At 42.0% G+C, this 21,728-nt stretch overlaps 1 protein-coding gene across 1 annotated transcript in view; it reads left to right on the top strand.

Moving 5' to 3' along the window:
• The window catches only part of dera (deoxyribose-phosphate aldolase (putative)), a 43,391-nt gene extending 22,451 nt beyond the window's left edge, over nt 1-20,940 (top strand). The window contains exons 6-9 of the mRNA XM_078235337.1: nt 844-972; nt 16,913-17,025; nt 20,172-20,321; nt 20,492-20,940. Of these exons, the coding sequence (XP_078091463.1) occupies nt 844-972; nt 16,913-17,025; nt 20,172-20,321; nt 20,492-20,548 (449 nt within the window). The 3' untranslated portion in view covers nt 20,549-20,940. The remainder of the gene's footprint in view (nt 1-843; nt 973-16,912; nt 17,026-20,171; nt 20,322-20,491) is intronic.
• Nucleotides 20,941-21,728: the final 788 nt, after the last annotated feature.

Below are 21,728 nucleotides of genomic sequence, written 5' to 3'. Positions count from 1 at the left end.
CAAGTAATTCCCTCATTCCTGATTTAACCGGGGATATTGATCAGAGCAAATAAAAGGTGCTTTCCAGGAGCAGGAAAGGAAAAAAATTAAGGGCAAATTGTTTTGCATCATTTGCGTTTGCAGATAATACAAGTGTCCTGTTGGATGCTTCACTGTCTCAATTACTGGGCTAATTTTCATTTCTGCTGCAGAGCGTTTTCTGCTTGATATTTACCTGCCAATTTAGAAATACATGTAATTGGTTACAGTAGTGTAGCGGTATTGCTTCTGCATTATTAATCCAGGGGTCTAGACTAATCCTAATGAATGCAAATTCCACCATGGCAGTATGAGAATTTGAATGTAGTTTTTTTTTTAAAGCCATAAACAGTAGAAGTAACCATGAAACTATCATTAAAAATCCAATTTGTTTATTCTGGGGAAGGAAACCTGTGGTCATTAGTTTGCCTGGTCTATATGTGACTATAGTCCCACACCAACTTGTTTGACCCTTAACGATCATCTGAAGTGCTCTAGCAAGCCACTCAACTGTGTCAAACCACTATAAAATATCAGGGTTTTGGGTACACCGGGGAATTTCCCAGTAACTTCGTTGCAGTGTTAATGTAAGCATTACTTGTGACTTAATACATAAATTTTTTTTCACAGTAGGAACACGTAAGAGAGTGGGAGCAACATATCAGGAATAGTGCATTGGGGAAATTGAGAGTAGGTGTTAGAGATGATATACTGGGGAAAGTGTCCCATATACATCAGGGAAAGCACCTTAGAAAAAAATGGAACAGCACAGTCATATTTGTAAATTGCTGTTTAAAGCTCTCAGTATATATATTGTGCTTCTAGAGCTGTACGAGGAGATTCAGCAATGTCATGACGCCTGTGGAGAAGCCCACATGAAGACCATATTAGCAACAGGAGAACTGGGATCATTAACAAACGTCTACAAGGCTAGCCTCGTAGCCATGATGGCAGGTAACCTAAAATTCTGTTTGCAGCCTTGCAAATATATAAAGTTCAGTTGGTAGTACTCTTGCATTTTGAACGTGAAGTTGGTGAGTGCAAACTTACTATTTCAAGCTTGGTACTCCAGTACTGAAGAGGGAGAGTTTTATATTAGTGGACGTGTCAACTTTTGGGTGAGAATTCAATTCGGCCCAGCCTGTATTTTCTGGTGGTTGAGTAGGGCATGAATGATGTTGTGGGTTTAATCAGAAATGAGTAAAGGAGTGGCCCAGATTTTTCCATTCCCAGGTGATGGGAAACGGGATATACCCTGGAAGATTCGCTTGGGGACCTCTTGGATGTCTCGATGCCAGGAACCCGTAGGAATTGCCTGGCATGTTTGCAATTCCAATGGGCAATTCACATACTCCCTGGGACACTCCAGACAAGTGTCCAACTCGAGTTTGAATCGGAGACTTTGGATAGTTTTGATTTACTTACCTAGATAATTACCAGACTATGTTGGACAGAAAAAGCCTGGTCTAACACCTGAGTAATTATACAACTGACCCCGTCCTGAGTCACCCGACTACCCCCCATCCTTCCTTCCCCGACCGAGCCTGACTAACCCCCACTGACAACTTCTCCTGACCTGATCTGACCATCCCGACCCGCCTACCCATCTGTCATCATATCCGTTTACTTCACCCACCTACCCACTGTTATCCTCTCAGCCGCCCAGCCCCTTCACACAAGTACCTTCCTCTATACCTTTCCAAGAAGCTTTGAGACCTTTGAACTCTTACCGGCCACAGCGGCTGGTGCTGTAAAAAGTGGGTGTAGCTTCTGCGCAGATTCTTCCTGCTGCTCCCTCTGAGGTTTGCCACACCTGAGTCAGTTCTGCACTGTCCTCCATCAGTAGATTGCTCCGAAAAATCAGCAAGATGAATGTGATTTTAGTTTTTTTTGTCTGTTCCGGGTCAGAAATATGGTTTGCGATCCTGATCTGGGCCACTGTCTATCTTCAATGAACAATGTCAGAGTCAGATTATTGTGGTTGTGTGATCCTGATGTCCGCTAACTGCCTACACTGGACAGCTTGTGTCGCATGTTGAGAACTTTCTGACTGTGTGCGTATACAGCACTTCATTTCAATACATTTCATTTCATTGCATTGCATTTTCCTTATTTGAGCAAGACCATGGGATGGTCTTTTCCAAGACCACTGCCACCTTCATAAAGAGGTGCGGTGTATTGATTTGTTGGTGCACTGCCATACTTGACTAGTAAGAAGTCTCACAACCCCAGGTTAAAGTCCAACAGGTTTATTTGGTAGCAAAAGCCACTAGCTTTCGGAGCGCTCGCCACTCGCTGAAGGAGCAGCGAACACTCCGAAAGCGAGTGGCTTTTGCTACCAAATAAACCTGTTGGACTTCAACTTGGTGTTGTGGGACTTCTTACTATGTTTACCCCAGTCCAACGCCAGCATCTCCACATCATACTTGACCAGATCATACGATCATGTCTGCGATGGTGAGGGGAGTACAAGCTTTCTAGTCTTAGATGAACTTTTCAGGGAAATGAAGCTTTTCCACAAGGAGTGAGAGAAAATGATCAGGCTGGTCGCGTATCTCTTTGCGGCTTGCTAACTTTGTATTTCTAGACGCTCAGGAGGATTTCCCCTGCCTCTTGACATTTCGCACAGAGGAAGGTGTGATTTTTAGTTGAAAAGAATGGGTGATGGGGAGTGCACAGAAATTTACATCAGCTGTTTTGACCAATGTTAGTAGTATTATAATTGCCAGACCAGGCTGTGTGGTGAAGTTTTGCAGTGTTTTGTTACGTAGCCATTCGGCCCATTGTGTCTGTGCTGGCTCTTTGACAGAGCTTTCCAATTTTCCCCCCCTCTTCCCTGTTCTTTCCACACAGCCCTGCAATTTGTTTCCTTTTCAACTATTTATCCAATTCCCTTCTAAAGTTATCACTGAATCTACTCGCACCATCCTTTCAGGCTGCATACAGCAAACCATAATGCACTGCGGGAAATGCATTTCCTCTGTTTCTTTTTCTTAACTTAAATCTGTGTCTTCTGCCTACTGATCCCCCATGGAGTAAGAACAGTTTCTCCTTATTTAGTCCATCAAGACCATTCATAATTTTTAACACCATTTCTAAATCTCAGCAATTTGGGTTTATACAGCCTCATACCATTTGAGCCTTCTGACTTTCATTGTGGGAAATTAAGGGAAGGCGGTGGCAGAGTGGTATTGTTGCTGGACTAATAATTCAGAGACCCAGAGTAATGCTCTGGGGCGCTGGGTTCAATTTTATTGAATTTCAATTCAATAAAAAATCTGGAATTAGGAGTCTATTGATGACCATGAAACCATTGTCAATTGTCATTTTTTAAAAAAAACATCTGGTTCACTAATGTCCTTTTAAGGAAGGAAATCTGCTGTCATTACCTGGACTGGCCTACATGTGACTCCAGATCCACAGCAATGTGGTCGACTCTTAACTGCCCTCTGAAATGCCAATCCGTTCAAGGGCAAATGGGGATGGGCAATAAATGCTGGCCCAGCCAGTGACGCCCACATCCCATGAAAGAATAAAAAAAAAGTAAAATTCCCCAAATAGAGGGCCAGCTCTACTGGAGAAAGAATCATGGAATCCCTACAGTGCAGAAGGAGGCCATTCGGCCCATCGAGTCTGCACCGACCACAATCCCGCCCAGGCCCTATTCCCGTAACCCCACATATTCACCCTACTAATCTCCTGACACTAGGGTCAATTTAGCATGTCCAATCAACCTAACCTGCACGTCTTTGGATTGTGGTGGTGGGGAAACCCACGCAGACACGGGGAGAACGTGCAAACTCCACACAGGCAGTGACCCAAGGCCGGAATTGAACCTGGGCCTCTGGCGCTGTGAGGCAGCAGTGCTAACCACTGCGCCACCGTGCCGCCCCAAAGCTGAAAAGAAGGTACTAAACCTGAGGGACAGCACCCAATGCTGCGTCCATTTTTCTCCAGGCTTTGAGACAATTACCAAGCCCACTTATTCAGAGGGTTTATGGAATGAAAAGATGAAAATTTCTGTGCCCACTACAATTGTAGTTTATTGCAGGAACATAGCAAAGTAGATCGTAGGAGAGACACTATTCTGCCTCTCCTAATTGTGCTAGCTCTCTTAAAAAAAAAAGCTATTGACTTAGTCTCCATGCCCTTCTGCATGACATTGTCTATTCTTCTTTTGAAGTATATATCCATTTCCCTTTTTAAAAGCTGTTATGTAGTTGGCTTCCATCATTTCTTTTGCGGGGGTGGGGGGGAGGAAGTAATGTCACCTGACCAAAAGTACAAACAGCCGATTCTGTTTGAACCTGAAATGAGCTTCAATGTCCCATCCATCGCCGATCATATTTAATCCATCACTGCAATGTTGTCTAGCTCCGCCCTGACCACATCCCATCCACTGCTGAAACCCCTTTGGGCAGCATTAGACTTGACTGTTCAAACACTATGGGGAGGGCGAGAGAGTAGTCAGGATAAATGTCAACTTGTCCAAAATTCTGCTATTTATATTCTGTCCCACGCTAAGACTGACTGATCCCTCCACATTGTCCCTGCTGCACCAGCTCTCCTTCCCCCAGCGTATTACATTTAAACAAAGGCAAAATACCATGGGTTGCTGGAAACTGAATCAAAACAGAAACTCCGAGTGGGTATCTGTGCAGAGAGAAACGGTTAACGTTTTAGGTCAATTGCCTTTCATGCGAGCTAGGAGAATTTGGAGATTTATCGGGACGGGGGAGCAGTGGATAAGAACAAAGGTCTGTGATATTGTGCAGCAGTGATTTAGAATCCACATGCCCCCGTCGAATGCTCAATCCCCTCCCTTGACAGCAGAGCCTCAACTGCTTCAGTTTCCATCTCAACCTTTAAAAAGCTTCTCAAATTCAATATTTCCAACCAAACCTCTTGTCACCCTTCCTAATTAATTTCTCCCTATCTGCTTTCCCTGAGGCTGTAAGTAAAGCTCCTTGATACGCTCCTTTTTATTTTAAGGATGCTGTATGAATACGAGTTCTTACTGAAATCCCGTGTGCTAATTGCCTTGAGTGTAATAAACTCCCGTTTTGTTCTTCATTTCATAAATCTTTGCCCTCCAGTTACTAAGTGATAATAGTTATTTAGCTTGTCCAAACCCCTCAAAATTTCAAACACTTCTATGAACCGCCCTCATAGTCCCTATTCTGGTATTCGTAAGTCTCTTCTGTACCCGCTCCACAGCCATTCATGCTAAAGGACAGCACCCAATATTGGACACAGTGGCCCGTGACTTCCTCAGAGTGGCAGTCAGTGGTGGATTGCCACTCTGTGGCGACTTAACCCACGCTTGAGTTCCAAAGCACCAGTCTCACCCAAACTTCCTGACTCGGGCCGAGTGAGACTGAAGAAGCAAAACGGGTCAGTGACTCTGGGAGCGAAGTGTAAAAGGAGCGGAGGACATTTCCCCCTTTTTTTTTACAGTGCTAACTGCCTTAAAGCAGGTGAATTTGAACGGAATATTAAAAGGGAAAAGTTTCTAAGGTAACTGAATGCGATGTGGGTTTGAGGGTTGTGGTGGTGGGGGAGAGGAACCATGGGAGAGATGGGGTCTACGGAGGACCCCTTGGGGGGTTGGGAGTGTGGGGGCGTACCATGTGGGGCTTGGTCTGGGTGTTTAAAATAGATACGCTGAAGTTTAGAAGTGCTTTTTTACCTTCTAACTCTGAGTAACTGGAGAGTGTAAATTGTCAGAGCGTCTGAAGTTAGCTGATTGAATCGCTTTGTCAGATGGTTCCCAACTCAACGCAATTGTCCGGGGGAAGTAAACCCTTCTGGACAATTACTGGGTAAACTCTTATGTGGGAACTTCCAAGAGGGATTCCCCAATGCATCTTTGGGCTTTCCCCAAAAACCTACGCTGGGGAGCCAAGATGTAATGCCCAGTATTTTTTAGCTGTGACTCAGCCAGTGATTTGTACAGACTTGGTATTTGACCTTTTCTTCACACTTATCTTTACTTTGTCAGCATATATACTTTCTCTGAGCACTCTAGGGCTTTGGCTGGTTTGGATAATTGGAAGTCATTTTAATGAAACACTTTTTTATTGGATAAGCATCCCAGTTATTCCCAAAGTAGTGGTGAAGGGAAATGTGCTCAAAATTGACAAGCTAAATAAAAGTAAAGCTCCTTGATACGCTCCTTTTATTTTAAGGATGCTGTATGAATACAAGTTCTTACTGAAATCCCGTGTGCTAATTGCCTTCAGTGTAATAAACTCTCGTTTTATTCTTAATTTCATAAATCTTTGCCCTGCAGTTACTACCGGTTGGTGAGTCAGGAACTGGAGAATACAAACATGTTAACCACAACACTCTCTTTGCTCATTTACACAATTTCTATGTATCCATTATAATGATGCATGTTGACCACACTTGGCTTATTATAAATGCACTAAGTATAAAAATGCAGAGACAATTTTAGGACCACACGCATGCCCATCAGGTGACATTGAGTGTTCATCCCTAGATTTTCTGCCCAATAGTTGACTGACAATGGCATGTGCCCCTGTATTTTCTTAATGAGCACTCTTTTGATCTATTATTTGTCTCTTCATCCTCCAAATTTTTGACCACAGCAGTGAAAATCTTTTAAGTGATAAAGGTGAAACTTCATTCAAATGGCTAAGTTTGTAATGTATAAACCTGTAGTCAGACACCTTGGAAATTAATTTCCTGAGCAAGGAACAATGGAAAAATAGTTAGAAATGCATTTATTTTAGAGGGAGGGAATAAAACATTTTTGGAATTTTGTCTGTAATACAGAGAGACTTGCATGCATTGGGGATGTACATAGAATGTCCTGGCATTTACCAGTTGTGTAGACTATATTTTCATTGAGGGGCAAGGAGGACAAGATTAGAGGGGAGATAATTAGTTCACTCTGTGAGGAATACAAGACCTTGTAAATCTTGTATGTATTTATTAGGCAGATAAACAGCATGTGGGTTTCCATAACATCTTGTAGTATTTGAAATGTAATCACATTACATGTGCAGACGTGAAATCTTATTGGTGTTCCTTCCCTCAAGTCCTTGAACATGTTGCCTCCCATGCTCATTATTCCCAGAACTCTACCTGAATGCCTGAGGTTTACACCCCTGTCACAGTACCAGAATAGCTATTAACAAAGTCACCAGTACCATCCTATGTGATGGTGACAAAGGTAATCTATCCTCCTCACCTTGTTTGAAGCCTTTTGATATAGTTTAACCCACCATTCTCCTCTGGTATCTCTCCATTGTCATTCAGCTGCCTGGTCCATTCTTGTGTCCAACTGTAGCCAGCAAATTGGTATCAATGGTTTCTTTTCCCACTCCTGCAGGGTTAACCTCTGGTGATCTCCAAGGATCTATCCTTGGCCCGGTCCTATTTTTTTTCATTGACATGCTGCCCTATAGCAACATGCCTGAAAATGCAATGTCGGGTTCCGTGTGTACACTGACAATATCCAGCCCGACTTTGCCACCACTGTTTGACCCTTCCAGTATCTTAATATCATCAGACTTCTTGTTCAGCATCCAGCACGGGATGGCAGAAAAGTCCACCAGCTAAATAATGGGAAGGCCGCAGCTGTTATCATCGGTCCCCGCCACAAACTCCGTTCCTTGGCACCTACTCCACCTCCCTTTCCTTGGAAACTAAACCAGATTGCTCACAACCTTGGCATTGCCCTTGACCAGGAGGTGAGCTTCTTTAAAGTTTTTAAAAAAAATTAATTTATTAGTCACAAGTAAGTCTTACATTAACACTGCAATAAAGTTACTGTGAAATTCCCCTAGTCGCCACAGTCCGGCATCTGTTTGGATCAATGTTCCTAACCAGCGTGTCTTTCAGAATGTGGGAGGAAACCGGAGCACCCGGAGGAAACCCATGCAGACACTGGGAGAATGTGCAAACTCCACACAGACATTGACCCAAGCCAGAAATTGAACCCGGATCCCTGGCGCTGTGAGGTAGCAGTGCTAACCACTGTGCTGCCGTTCTGACCACATCTATGCCATCTCTAAGACGGCCAACCTCCACCTCTATTACTGCACCCTCGTCTCAGCTACTGAAATCCTCATCCGTGCCTTTGTCACTTCTAGATCTGATTTTTCCAGCGCCCTCCTGGTCCGCCTCCCACCTTATCCCAACTTGTACGTAGAAAGTGCCTTTTACCCATCCACCTCCTGCTCACTGACCTCTATTGGCTCTGCCAAATTGAGCAAAGTCCCAGTGTTTCACGCTTTTCAGAAACCTCCGAGGCTTTGTCGCTCCCTTTATCTTTAACCTCCTGCTACCCTACAATCCTCCAAGGTATCTCAACCCTCTGTTGCACCTATAGTTTTTATCGCTTCATTATTGACAGCCATGCCTTCAGTTGCTGAGAACCTGAGCTCGGGAATTCCCCCCTCAAACATTTTCCCCTCTCTACCTTCCTCCTTCCAGGTGCTCCACAACTACCTTTTTATGACCCAAGATATCATGTGCCATAATATCATCTGACATGACAATATCATGACAATTGTTTGACAATTCAGTGTGGAGCGCCTTGAAGTATTTTACTAGCTAGCTTTCAATACCCGCAATAACAAAACCAGATTCAAAATATATTGGGAGTGCGAAATGAGGTGAACTTAAAAGATTTTTAGATTAGTTTTCAGTTTGGGAGCATTGTGCATCAGCCAGTATATAAATGCATCACATAATCGTTCTTTAGCTTTGCAATTTTTAAATTTTGCTGTAGATGGTGCTGTTACTTGTGGTGTTTGTAATTTGTAACTTCGAATTAGATATTATTAAAGTGCTGTGTGCCATCAAAAATATTTAGATATGGATTCTGTATATTCTTCATAATCTCAACTCTTGGCCAGTTAGCACTTTTTTTTCCCACTAGCTCATGAGAGAGGGGCGGCACAGTGGTTAACACTGCTGCCTCACCGCGCCAAGGACCTGGGTTTGATTCCCCGCTTGGGTCACTGTCTGTGTGGAGTTTGCATGTTCTCCCTGTGTCTGCGTGGGTTTCCTCCGAGTGCTCTGATTTCCTCCCACCGTCCAAAAGACGTGCTGGTTAGGTGCATTGGCCATGCTAAATTCTCCCTTGGTGTACCTGAACAGGCGCCAGAGTGTGGCGACGAGGGGATTTTCATAGTAACTTCATTGCAGTGTTAATGTAAACCTACTTGTGACAAATAATAAATGTCCACCTGCGGCAACTGCCACTACCCTTGCCTGCTTTGTATCTTCGTCCATTATATTTTACTTTGTAATCCAAAAGGTCAGGAAGATGTTCTGACCCCCAAGCTGCCTCCATCGCACCTTCTAAGCTGGCCAGCTGCAGCCACTTTGCCCAGGTATGAATCTTGCGCGGCTGGCTGCAATCTGAATGGAAATTATCGAGACCAGTGAAGGCCAGCTGCCAGCCCTTGTCACTTTTTTTTTGCGCGTATGGTAGACAATCTGTCTGAGTAGACTGCGCAACCCTGTGCTTCAAGGTACCCAGTAACATAAACACAAAGGTGACCTTGGTTAGCCTTCCCTCTTTAAGATTGACCCCCCCCCCCCCCCCCAGAAGAAAAATATCGACCTCCTATTCGGGTGCATTTCCAAGGTTGTGCGACACCACCACTTGAAAAGGATCAGGGAGGTTTTCCCAATTTCTCAGCCAACATTTATCCTTTAGCCAGTGGCACAGAAACAGGCTATCTGGTGGTTTATCTTCTTTGTATTTTACGACCTTGCTCAGTGCGAGTTGGCTGCAGCATTTCACTCCAGTCACTGCACATCAACAAATCATTGGCTATAAAGTGCTTTGGGATTTCCTGAGGGCATGAAGAGGTGCGCTATAAAAGCAAGGTCCTCATTTCTTTCCTACGAGAATGCCGCATTCAACACCAGCTGAGAAACTGAGAGCCTGATTCTGCACTCTCCTGCTCTCTGAGCAATCAAAGCTCGGCCAGTAACTTGTGCAGTGCTAAAAGTGTACAATTGGTGTTTTTAAATTGCTTTTTAAAATTCTTGTCCAGTAATTTAATTTCACTTTATTACACTCTCGCCATGTTTGTCTGAAGCTGTTTCTGACACATCCTGAGCAGAGGAACAAATTGCCTTGAATTTTATTTTTGTGGTGAGCAAACAAATAGAGATGAAGATGATGAGACTGCTGTGAAGGGAGAATCACATTATAATTGGCCTTGCTCGAGAAGAACTGCTTTTCCTAAACTTCCTTATAATTGACTTAATAGAGTATATCGCAACTCAACTCTATTACTCTTGTATTGGTACATGTTTTGCTTGCACTATGCAACTTTGCAGGTCAATAGTTCATTAAATGTTTGTAGTGGTCCATTTTGGCAGGTCAAATGGGATGAAGGAGTACAATATAAAGGGAAAGACTCTTAGTACTGTAGAGGATCAGAAGGACCTTGGGGTCTGGGCCCATAGGACTCTAAAATCGGCCCCACAGGTGGAGGAGGTGGTTAAGAAGGCGTATGGTGTGCTGGCCTTTATCAATCGAGGGATTGAGTTTAGGAGTCCGGGGATAATGATGCAGCTATACAAGACCCTCGTCAGAGCCCACTTGGAGTACTGTGCTCAGTTCTGGTCACCTCATTACAGGAAGGATGTGGAAATGATTGAAAGGGTGCAGAGGAGATTTACAAGGATGTTGCCTGGATTGAGTGGCATGCCTTATGAGGATAGGCTGAGGGAGCTCGCTCGTTTCTCCTTGGAGAGACGTAGGATGAGAGGAGACCTAATAGAGGTATATAAGATGTTGAGAGGCATAGATTGGGTGGACTCTCAGAGGCTTTTTCCCAGGGTGTAAATGGCTGCTACGCGAGGACACAGGTTTAAGGTGCTGGGGGGTAGGTACAGGGGAAATGTTAGGGGGAAGTTTTTCACACAGAGGGTGGTGGGCAAGTGGAATCGGCTGCCGTCAGTGGTGGTGGAGGCAAACTCAGTAGGGTCTTTTAAGAGACTCCTGGATGAGTACATGGGACTTAATAGGATGGAGGGTTATAGGTAGGCCTAGAAGGTAGGGATATGTTCGGCACAGCTTGTGGGGCCGAAGGGCCTGTTTTGTGCTGTAGTTTTTCTATGTTTCTAAAATGCAAGTAGAGCTCCTTTAATGTAACTGGGTGAGCTGGAGTGAAACATTCATCCTTCTACATTCATGTCGTCTTCACCCACCAAACGTTAATGCTGCCATCACAATGGAGACCAGAGGGCCCACCAATCTTTCCCATTTGAAGATTTGTTTCTTCCAATAGCCTCGTGATGTGCTTCTGCTGTGTTGTAAATATGGATATATTTGGGTGGCACAGTGGTTCGCACTGCTGCCTCACAGCACCAGGGACCCGGGTTCGATTCCCGGCTTGGGTGACTGTCTGTGTGGAGTTTGCACATTCTCCCTGTGTCTGCGTGTGTTTCCTCCGGGTGCTCCGGTTTCTTCCCACAGTCTGAAAGACACGCTGGTTGGGTGCATTGACCCGAACAGGCGCTGGAGTGTGGCGGAATTTCACAGTAACTTTATTTAACATAAACCTTACCTGTGATTAATAAATGATAAATATTTTAATTAAATAAATAAAATGTTTAGCGCACTCTGCTTTCAGCCAGATAATCTCTGGTATCTCATTGTGGGATTGTACAGACATTGTGTTCTTTCTGCTTTGGTCAGTTGAAGGAGTTGAAATGCTCTCTAATTACATTCTCATGTCAAACCTGTCTTTAGACCCTCCCAGTTGGAAGATGAAAGTGCTCAACTGAGTGGTAATTTTGCATTTCCCTAGGAAGCCATGACGTCTATACCTGAGGTGCACTATTCTAATAAAAGCATGTACACAGTAGGTCAGTCAGTATCTGCATATAGAAAATTCATTTAAAATTCCAGAATCGATAAGTAGCTGAGTAAGGTTTGAGAAATTGCAGGCAAAGGGTATACACTCCCTACAAGATATTCCTCCATGTTTTCTCTTTGGAGGTGCTGACTGACCTGCATTTTCTGTGCTTGTTTTGGATTTCCATTCTTTTGGGTCTATTCCTGTTCCTGCCAACATCGTTTGCATGCCAAGACTCCATCCTCGACTTTCCAGAACTGTTCTCCCTTTGGAATTTCCATTCCAAAGCTTCTGTGAAATTTTGCAAGACTTGGCATGAGAGAAATAAGAATGACGTAGCCGCAACCTCATTGTGTGTCAGGGATTGTAACCATGTAAATGAGTTTGAAGGAATGGTTTATAGAAATCTGAAGGGACTGCTGTAAGGGCATACATTCTGTACGCAATGTGACTCGGGTCTTGTTTATAAAATTTGCTGTGTACATTGTGCAGACCAAAACCTACAAAAATTAGCAATGACGGAAGCAGTGTGATTGTGTACCAGAGTGTAATAATCTCCACTTTGGCTTTGTAACGTTCTATCCTAGAGTTGAATCAGTTAGCCATTGGGGTTTTAATTGCCTCCTCCATTATCTTGTAAACCATTAAAACCTTATCATGTTGGCGCTCTTCCTTGTTCATTTGAATATTTCTGTTGTCTTCCCCCAAACTCTCACACAGCTTCCACACTTCCCCAGTCCTGTTTTACAGCGTGTTTCCCGTTTGCGGAAACTTGCTCTTTCCAGTAACATGAGAACCGAACCACGTGTTTTGGTCATCAGTTCTGAAACGCAGAGCTAATCCTTAAAGAACTGAAATATAATTTCTGTCTTTTATCATAATTGGAGATAACGCCGATTATAACTAATTGCATACTGATCTACTTTGAAAATTAATTTAACACTTTTTTCCCAAATAATAGATCCTTATAGTCTGGTCTTTTCTCATTAAATAATCCGTGACTTGGAATTTTAAAATTAGAGTAATAATTTGATACATTAATCTTTGGAGTCAGTAATTTTATATCACTCTTCACATAGTCTTTTGGTTTTCAAATGAATAGTGCTTTAACTCTGGAAAATGTATTTAAAAAGCATTAGCCATTACGTGATAATTAAGAAAGATGAGTACAAAGGAAATAACACACAGAACATTTCTTTAATGAACTGAAAAATGTTAATCTTGTCCTGTTTAGTGATGAGGTGCAGAATTGCATTAAAAGCCCTTGGAGAATTGCAGCAAATGAATTTAGTAGTGGATGTAATTAAGACACATTGTGTAGCTCAGAGAATATGAATGATATCTATCTTTTTCATCAAAAGCTGATTATTAAATGTCAAAAGAAAAAAAATCTGATTATAGACTATATAAAAGATGAATTTGCCCGTGTTTTTAAAAAAAATGAAGAATAAAGTCTATCAAGGCAACATGAAAAGTGATTCCATATCTTTTTCGATTGAAAAGTCCTACAAAAGAATCTCACTTCAACAGAGATTTTCATTTATGTTTTGCAATGCTACATTTGGATTATTCAAGAGGTGGAAATGAACTGCAAGTAATTTTATTATTGCTTATAATTGGGGGTGCAAAATTGCTACTTTAGAGCTGTATGTTTTTCATTGACTCTTAATAGGATTCTTCTTTCATCTGCATCTGTCTCTCCTATCAAGACTGATTAATATGGAAGGATTTGCTCTTGACTCCTAGGCATTTTGTTGCTCTACTTTGCATGTGTTGTTGGGAAGCGATGGATGGGTCAACAGGCCTAGGGAAAAACCAGTATTCCGGTATATGGATCACTGTACTGTACATCACCAAAAGATGTAGTCAAGACATAGACAGTCCCTGTACTTGATGTATACTTTTAAGTTTAAATTTCCTAAGTACGTGTCAATGGCAAGCAGCTTCAGCCATTAGAACAACCTGGACTTACCCGTGCTTTTTTGATGCGCACTGTCAGTCGATGAAATTTCATGCCACTTAGACACTTGTAAAACTGTTCTCATGGCATCAGCTTAAGGCCAAGTCATACAAGTAGCCTTTCTCCATCTTTTGTGCTAGAGTTTCTTGCTTTTGTTTTCTTTAGGTTCAAGACTTTTATGATGAAGTGGGTGGCACAATGGCTAGCACTGCTGCCTCTCAGCGCCAGGGACCTGGGTTCGATTCCTGGCTTGGGTCACTGTCTCCGGATTCTGCATGTTCACCCTGTGTCTGCGTAGGTTTCCTCCAGGTGCTCCGGTTTCCTCCCAAAGACATGTTGGTTAGGTGTAATGGCCATGCTAAATTCTCTCTCAATGTATCCGAACAGGTGCTGGATTGTGGCAACTAGGGGATTTTCACACTAACTTCATTGTGGTGTTAATGTAAGCCTACTTGTGGCACTAATACATTTTAAAAGATCTGTAATCTATTAATGACCCACACAATTTTTTTTAAAGTGTTACTATTTTTTTGTACTGATTTATCTTTAACTACTGTAAGCTGTTGTACATGTGTTAAACTTTAAATACAAAGTCCTGGAAATCATTTGTTTATCCTGCACTTCACAAAGATTTCAGCTGTTATCAAAATGGGGATGATCACTGATATTGCCACTTTAAGAATTCTTCCTTGCATTACTTCTCATGTGATCCGATTTCCTGCTTGCTTCACTTGTTCCTGTTGTCGCCACAGGTGTATCTAAACAAAAAGCTCTCTGTAGCATTTATTCAGAATCTCATTGAAGTTCATTTGTGGCCAAATCCCAGTTGTTTTACTCTAACAGCATTATTCTCTGGAGATTATGCCCAAGTATTTAAGGCTTCCGTTTTGGCAGCCATAGTGACCTCCCTCCCTCCTATGGAGGGACAGTCTGGTGGACAGCATCTACTGGTAAAGTGGCTGCTTGGGAACACGCTCCCTCAACACCAGCTGAAATCTTAGCTTCCACACATTGACATATGCTCCCTTTTGAACAGATGGCTTCTTGTGACCTTTGATTTCTTGCACTAAAAACTGTCATTTTGCGCTTATTTCAGCATGCTGAGTGAATGAGTTTCACTCTCCAGTGGGGGATCCAATAACATATTGCATTTGGACTCGGAGACTGCTGTTTTGGGACATTGTCCAAAATAATTGCCCGAAATATATTACATCTCCAGAAATGTGTGTGGAATTTCCTGAAATCTTGTTTTGCTAAGGTTAAAAACATTCCACAATTTGGGATGCTGATTTGTTGTAGATAAAACTACGGGTATGCACCATCTCGGGCACCTATTTGTTTGCTTATTAGGGCGGCACAGTGATTAGCACTGCCTTACAGCACCAGGGACCCGGATTCGATTCCGGACTTGGGTCGCTGTCTGTGCGGAGTCTGCACGTTCTCCCCGAGTCTGCGTGGGTTTCCTTTGAGTGCCCTGGTTTCCTCCCACAGTCTGAAAGACGCGCTGGTTAGTTGCATTGGCCATGCTCAATTCTCCCTCCGTGTACCCAGACAGGCACCAGAGTGTTTCAACAAAGGGATTTTCACAGTAATTTCATTGCAGTGTTAATGTAAACCTAACTTGTGAAACTAAGTAAACTTATCAAATACATGTTCTGAAAGTAGTACATATTCTTCTTCTTGGTTTATTATGAGTTACCTCCTGAAGAATAGCTTAATTTGGAACTGATTAGGTATATGTGATCCAGCTTTATAACACATTTCAGTGCTCCATTGCCATGGAATGTATTGTCCTGCCTGCATCAAAGGAACAACTTGATTATTCTTGTAGTATCTCATCACATCGTCGTGTTCAATTGTGCCTGTGCAGTCATCACTGTAGACGAATATGGCAGTGAATTTGCGCACTGCAAAAATCCCACAGCAAGTGACCGCGCAGTGCATTTTTGGTGGGGTTAGTTGAGGGACAGAAGTTGGCCTGGGCACTGGCTCCCAGCACACGTTCAACCAAAGAAATATCCTTTCATTTTGGTTACTTCTGCTGTTTTATAATTAGGACCTCATTTTGACATCAGCGTCAATAATTTGGAACTACTTGCATTCACTAAAACTGGGCAATCAAAACCTGAGTTCAGCCTCCCATCTGAATCATGTACCTGCAGCAATGTACTGAGCGAATGCCGCATTGTTGAAGTCGTACTTGGATTGTTTGCCACAGTCTTAGTTGGCCTGAATGCAAACCTTTGAATTGTGTAAGAGTTGCTACCATCTGTGCAATGTTGATATCCTTTGATTCTTTTTCTCATACCTTTGTAGGGGTATGGGGGTAGGGCCTGGGTGGGATTGTGGTTGGTGCAGACTCGATGGGCCGAATGGCCTCTTTCTGTGCTGTAGGGTTTCTATGTTTCTTTGTCCTTTGGCTTTTTGAGATTATGTACAAGTGAACTTTTACTCCTAGTTTATATTTACTGCATTCTTACTTTTTCTACATCGTTGTTCATTTTTAGTTTTCTTTAGGCTTCTTTTATCGTCAGTCTCCTGCAGAATTCTTGTGGAACCATAGAATCCATAGAACCACAGAATCCCTACAGTGCAGTCAGGGGCCGTTCAGCCCATTAAATCTGCACCAACTCTCCGAAAGAACATCTTATCCAGGCTCGTCACCCACGCTATCCCCGTAACTCCGTGCATTTAGCATGGCTGATCATCTAACCTGCACATCTTTTGGACTGCGGGAGGAAACCGGAGCACCCGGAGGAAACCCACGCAGACACTGGAAGAATGTGTATACTTCACACAAGGCAGTCACCCCGAGGCCAGAATGGAAGCCAGGTTCTTGGTGCTGTTAGGCAGCAATGCGAACGACTGTGCGTCCAATGTCTTTGCAGCATGTTACTTTATCGAAGTATTATCTAGCAACGTTCTTGTCACTGCTGTTGGAAGACAAGTTCTGTAGCCAAGCTCTTAACATTTAAGTGGAGAATTTTCATTTTATTCATCAGTTTGCCTCCGTGATAAGATGGCAGCTTTCTATTAAATTCATTGTATTTTAAATGTTGCTAATCTTTTTATTTTTCAGGTTCTGATTTTATTAAAACCTCTACAGGAAAAGAGGGGGTGAATGCAACATTCCCTGTTGCCCTGGTGATGGTACGGGCCATCAGAGACTATTACTGCAAGATCGGTTACAAGGTACACCAGTAATTGGGAAATATTTTGGAGTGGAATTTCTAATGTTCATTGTTCAGCATGATTCTACGTGACTTTTTTTTAAAGAATGATTTGTTTCCCTAAAAAAAATAAGCAGAAACAGTGAATATCTGCAATTTCATTTAACAAAAATCACAGTTGTCAATGATTTGCTTGGAGTGAAATCTTCAAATGTGGGTTTTCAGACCTGTGTGAAAGACAGAAAAATCAAGTTTTCTATTCTTGTTTAAATTGAAAGATCAAGGAACTCTATTAAATGGACTTGTAAGTAGATTGGACCATGTAAAGTTGCGGGATGAAAAGTACAGTTCTAGCAAAAATTCAATTATAGTATTACAGAGTAATAGAGCAGCACTGAAGTCAGCTTTGTATACAATTAGTAATGTAATTGCTTGCTTGGAGCTTGTACAGTTAGCTCAATGAAGATTCTTAGTGTAGGGCTGTACATATCCGAGGCTTAGCGCTATTTTTGCCAGGAAATGTCAGAAGTAGTGCAACCCTGTATTATAGCTTAATCCATTCTGAGGAATGCAGCAAATTGTTTTAAACATGCAAATAAGTGAGCACCTCTCCGGAAACCCTCAACATTGCGTTAGTTTAAAAAGACCGCGAGCTCTTCTTTGTTTTGCTGCGTGGTTTTGCTTACATGTCATTTGTCTAAAGATTGCGTTTGAATTTATGCGCCATTGCATTTTCTTTTTCAATGCAACTCACTCAACAATTACAGAATTTTAAGCGTAAACACTTCAATGCCGATTGAGTTTCTGTGGGGTTTTTTGGTACTGATTTTAATACAAAATTGAGCTAAAAGTAGGCCTCACCAACCGAGTCGACCATACCATCAGGATGAATTTCAGTCATTGTGCATGTTTGTGGGCCTATGAGAAGGCTATTTTTAAAAAAAAAGTAAGCTAGTTCTTTTGGGTGCAAGGTTACTAATTGAGAGAAGTGGATACTCAGTGAGACCTTGGTGTCCTCATGTATCAGTCGCTGGAAGTAAACATGGGAACAGCAGGCAGTAAAGAAGGCACATGATATGTTGGCCTTCATAGCGAGAGGATTTGAGTATAGGAGTAGGGATGTTTTACTGCAATTGTATAGGGCGTTGGTGAGGCCACATCTAGAATATTGTGTAGTTTTGGTGCCCTTTTCTGAGGAAGGATGCCCTTGCTATAGAGGGAGTACAGCGAAGGTTTACCAGGCTGATTCCTGAGATGTCAGGTCTGTCATGAGGATAGACCAAGTCAGTTAGGATTATATTCATTGGCATTTAGAAGAGTGAGGGGGGATCTCATAGAAACTTAAATTCCGACAAGGCTAGACGGTGTAGATTCGGAAGGATTGTTCCAGATGGTGGGGGAGTCCAGAACTAGGCGTCATAGTTTGAGGTTAAGAATTAAATATTTTAAGACTGAGGTGAAGAGAAATCTCTTCACCCAGAAAGCAGTGAATGTGTGGAATTCGCTACCACCGAAAGTAATTGAGGCCAAAATGTTGAGATTTCAAGAAGAAATTAGATATAGCTGTTGGGGCTAAAGGAATCTAGGGATATGGGGGGGGAAGGGGGAAATCGGGATATTGAATTTCATGATCAACCATGATCAAAATGAATGGCAGGGTAGGCTCGAAGGGCCAAATGGCCTCCTCCTGCCTCTAGTTTCTATGTCGTCACCTGAATGTCAGTTTTTAATTTACTAAGAAACTGACTACTGGTGCTCTGTATAATTGATAAATGCTTCTGTTTATTTTTAAAATCGTCATTCTCAAGCCATTTAAAATCAGGTTACTCAGTTGGTGAACTGACATTTTTAAAATGCTTTTTTTTCCATGATAAACCCATTTTTTAGCTATAATAATCAAACTGTGCCTAGTTCCCACTCAGTATATACTGTGCAAAATAATACACTCTGCGAAAACCTGTTCAATTTGTGCCTACATTGCCAATTGCGCTTAAAGTTGAATATGCTTGTGTGGCTTCAGCTGATGTAGTAATTTTTTAATTTTGCGCTTCTTTTAAAAATGTACTTTTTTCCTTGATGCTTTTGCTGCAAGCATATTTAATCATTACGTATTTCTTTTCAGAACTCTTGTGGTTTCCTCCTATTTTTATAATAGTTATTCATAATTTTATAGGTGTTAGGTAACAAAAGGGGCCAGCTGTTTTTAAATTTTAATTACAAGTAGCTCCAACCCGTGCGGTATTCGATGCCGTATTTTTATACTTTCTCATTTGGACCCTCCTTTCCGTACCACCATTGAAATTTTAGCTGCCTGGTGCATCGTTACGTTGGGGCATTTGAAAGAATTTGTGTGATTTCAAATTAATTGTCATTAATGAATCCAATCCATACTAATCTACTCGTCAAATGGTCTACATGTTAATGATGCATACTTCCTGCAATCAGTGTTTAAGTTTATTCCATGTTTGCCCTGCTAAAACTTTGATAATTCTTCATTAACAATATTTTGCATGTAGTCTCAGCACTGCCATCTTGACGTTCTTCAGGCTAAGGGAACGGCAACGGTGAATTCTGACTGCCTGCTTCTGACCCGGTTTTGTAGAGTGATGCAGCAGGTTCATTGACATGTGCCTGTCTTGGAGACAGGCTGGAGGGAGATGGAGTCGGCTGGAATAGATTTTCAATTTTAAGTCAGCCAGTCATGAAGAAATTATTTTACAATAGATGTTGATATGTCCTGTATCAGCCCTAGATGTATTGGTGTTGGAATGGCTGGATCCAGAGAAGGTGTATTGTTCAACACAGTACTTTCATATTACAATAATCTACAAATGGATATTGCTGGAAAACAAGGTATAGTAAGGACATAGTAGTAAATGAAGACCAGTAGAAAATAAAGATGAGTAGTTGCATTAAGGACATAGTATGTGAAGATTAGCAAACTAGTTGCAAAAGCTGATTGATTCAGCCTTTCAGTATTTTGATCTTTATAGTATCCACTATCGTTCAGAAAGAAAGTCGGGGGGTTGTTTAGTTATGGCCATGATATTATAGAATGGTAGAGCAGACCTACTCCCGTTCCTATGTTCCAGGTAAAAATTAGAAATTATTGTGCAGGAGCTTAAAAAGTCTGGTGTAGCTCTGTAAACATTGTGTTGTGTTTTGCAGGTTGGGTTTAAGCCAGCGGGTGGTATTCGCAGTGCGAAGGATGCATTGACCTGGTTGTCATTGATCAAAGAAGAGCTGGGCAACAACTGGCTAAAGCCAGAATTGTTTCGACTGGGTGCCAGCACTTTACTTTCTGACATTGAAAGACAGGTTAGGATTCCAACAGCAAACCTTTTGTGCTTTAATTTTTAACAAAAAGTTATATTTGTGCGAATTGTGTTTTGGCTTCAAACTGCTGCGATTTTTTTTTTTCACAAAATGTGTAGTCGAGAGATCTGCTGTTTCTAAATATACTATTCTATTTGATTTTTTTTTTTCAGATCTATCATCACGTGACAGGAAGGTACGCAGCGGCTCATGAATTGCCAATGCCTTAAAAGAGTATATCTAACTTACCGGCCCAGGAAGTGGTCCCAGTTTTCGTTCCCTGCATCATTTCTCCATCTCTGGATGTTACCTTTGCTGAAACTTTGTTAAAATGGACACCTTGTTCCTTTTCTAATCTCTCAGAATCAACTTTATCATAAAATCAGCTCCAATAGTTTTCCAAATTCTTAATATGGTGAGTTGTTAAAGTTTAAGTGTTTAAAATATAATGAGTCTGGAAAAATTTACAATCTTTATGTAGATTTTGTACTAAAAGTATTAAAAATTGAGTTCCTTTTGGGAATGTATAAACGGTGGCATAGGTTTCTTTGTGCCTCATCAGTTGAAATGCTATTTATTGTGATTCATCCTGTTGAATAAATATGGCTTTGTTTGTTCTACACTATACAGTAAATTCTGTGATCCCGTGCTGCCAGTGGCAAACCTTCCACATTAAGGCAGCAATGAGAGGCTGCCACATTACAATTTGAACCCTGATCTCTCACTCCCATGATAAAGGGCTGACTGCCAGGAGTGCACCATCACTGCATTTACCTCAATATACTTATTCAATTTGATTAATGCAAATTGGCCAAGTAAGTGTGATTGGGTTGATTGTGTGTGAGACAAATATTTAAAGCATCCTAGGCTTTGCAATTATTTTTAAGAACTTTACATTAACATGGTTAACATATACAACACATTGGAATTTGAACCCTGTGTGGGTGGCACGGTGGCACAGTGGTTAGCGCTGTTGCTTCATAGTGCCAGGGACCCGGGTTCGATTTTCTGCTTGGGTCACTGTCTGTGTGGAGTTTGCACGTTCTCCCCGTGTCTGCGTGGGTTTCCTCCGGGTGCTCCAGTTTCCTCCCACAGTCCAAAGATGTGCGGGTTCGGTAGATTGGCTGTGCCAAATTGACCCTAGTGTCAGGGGGATTAGCAGGGTAAATGTATAAGGCCTGGGTGGGATTGTGGTGGGTACAAACTCGATGGGCCAAATGGCCGCCTCCTGTATTGTAGGGATTGTATGAAATATTAAACTATGGTATTTCAGGAGTATTGAACATGAATTTTATTTGAACCAGGCCTTTTTAACCCAAACGTGACCTCTTTCCAGACAAAATAAATCTTCCAGGAAATGTATGGAAGATTTTTCATGTTAAAGTTTTTGTGGATGTTTTTATGTTACTA

This window comes from Mustelus asterias, chromosome 19, assembly GCF_964213995.1.
Source record: "Mustelus asterias chromosome 19, sMusAst1.hap1.1, whole genome shotgun sequence".
NCBI lineage: Eukaryota > Metazoa > Chordata > Chondrichthyes > Carcharhiniformes > Triakidae > Mustelus > Mustelus asterias.
This window is presented reverse-complemented; position numbering and strand designations above follow the sequence as displayed.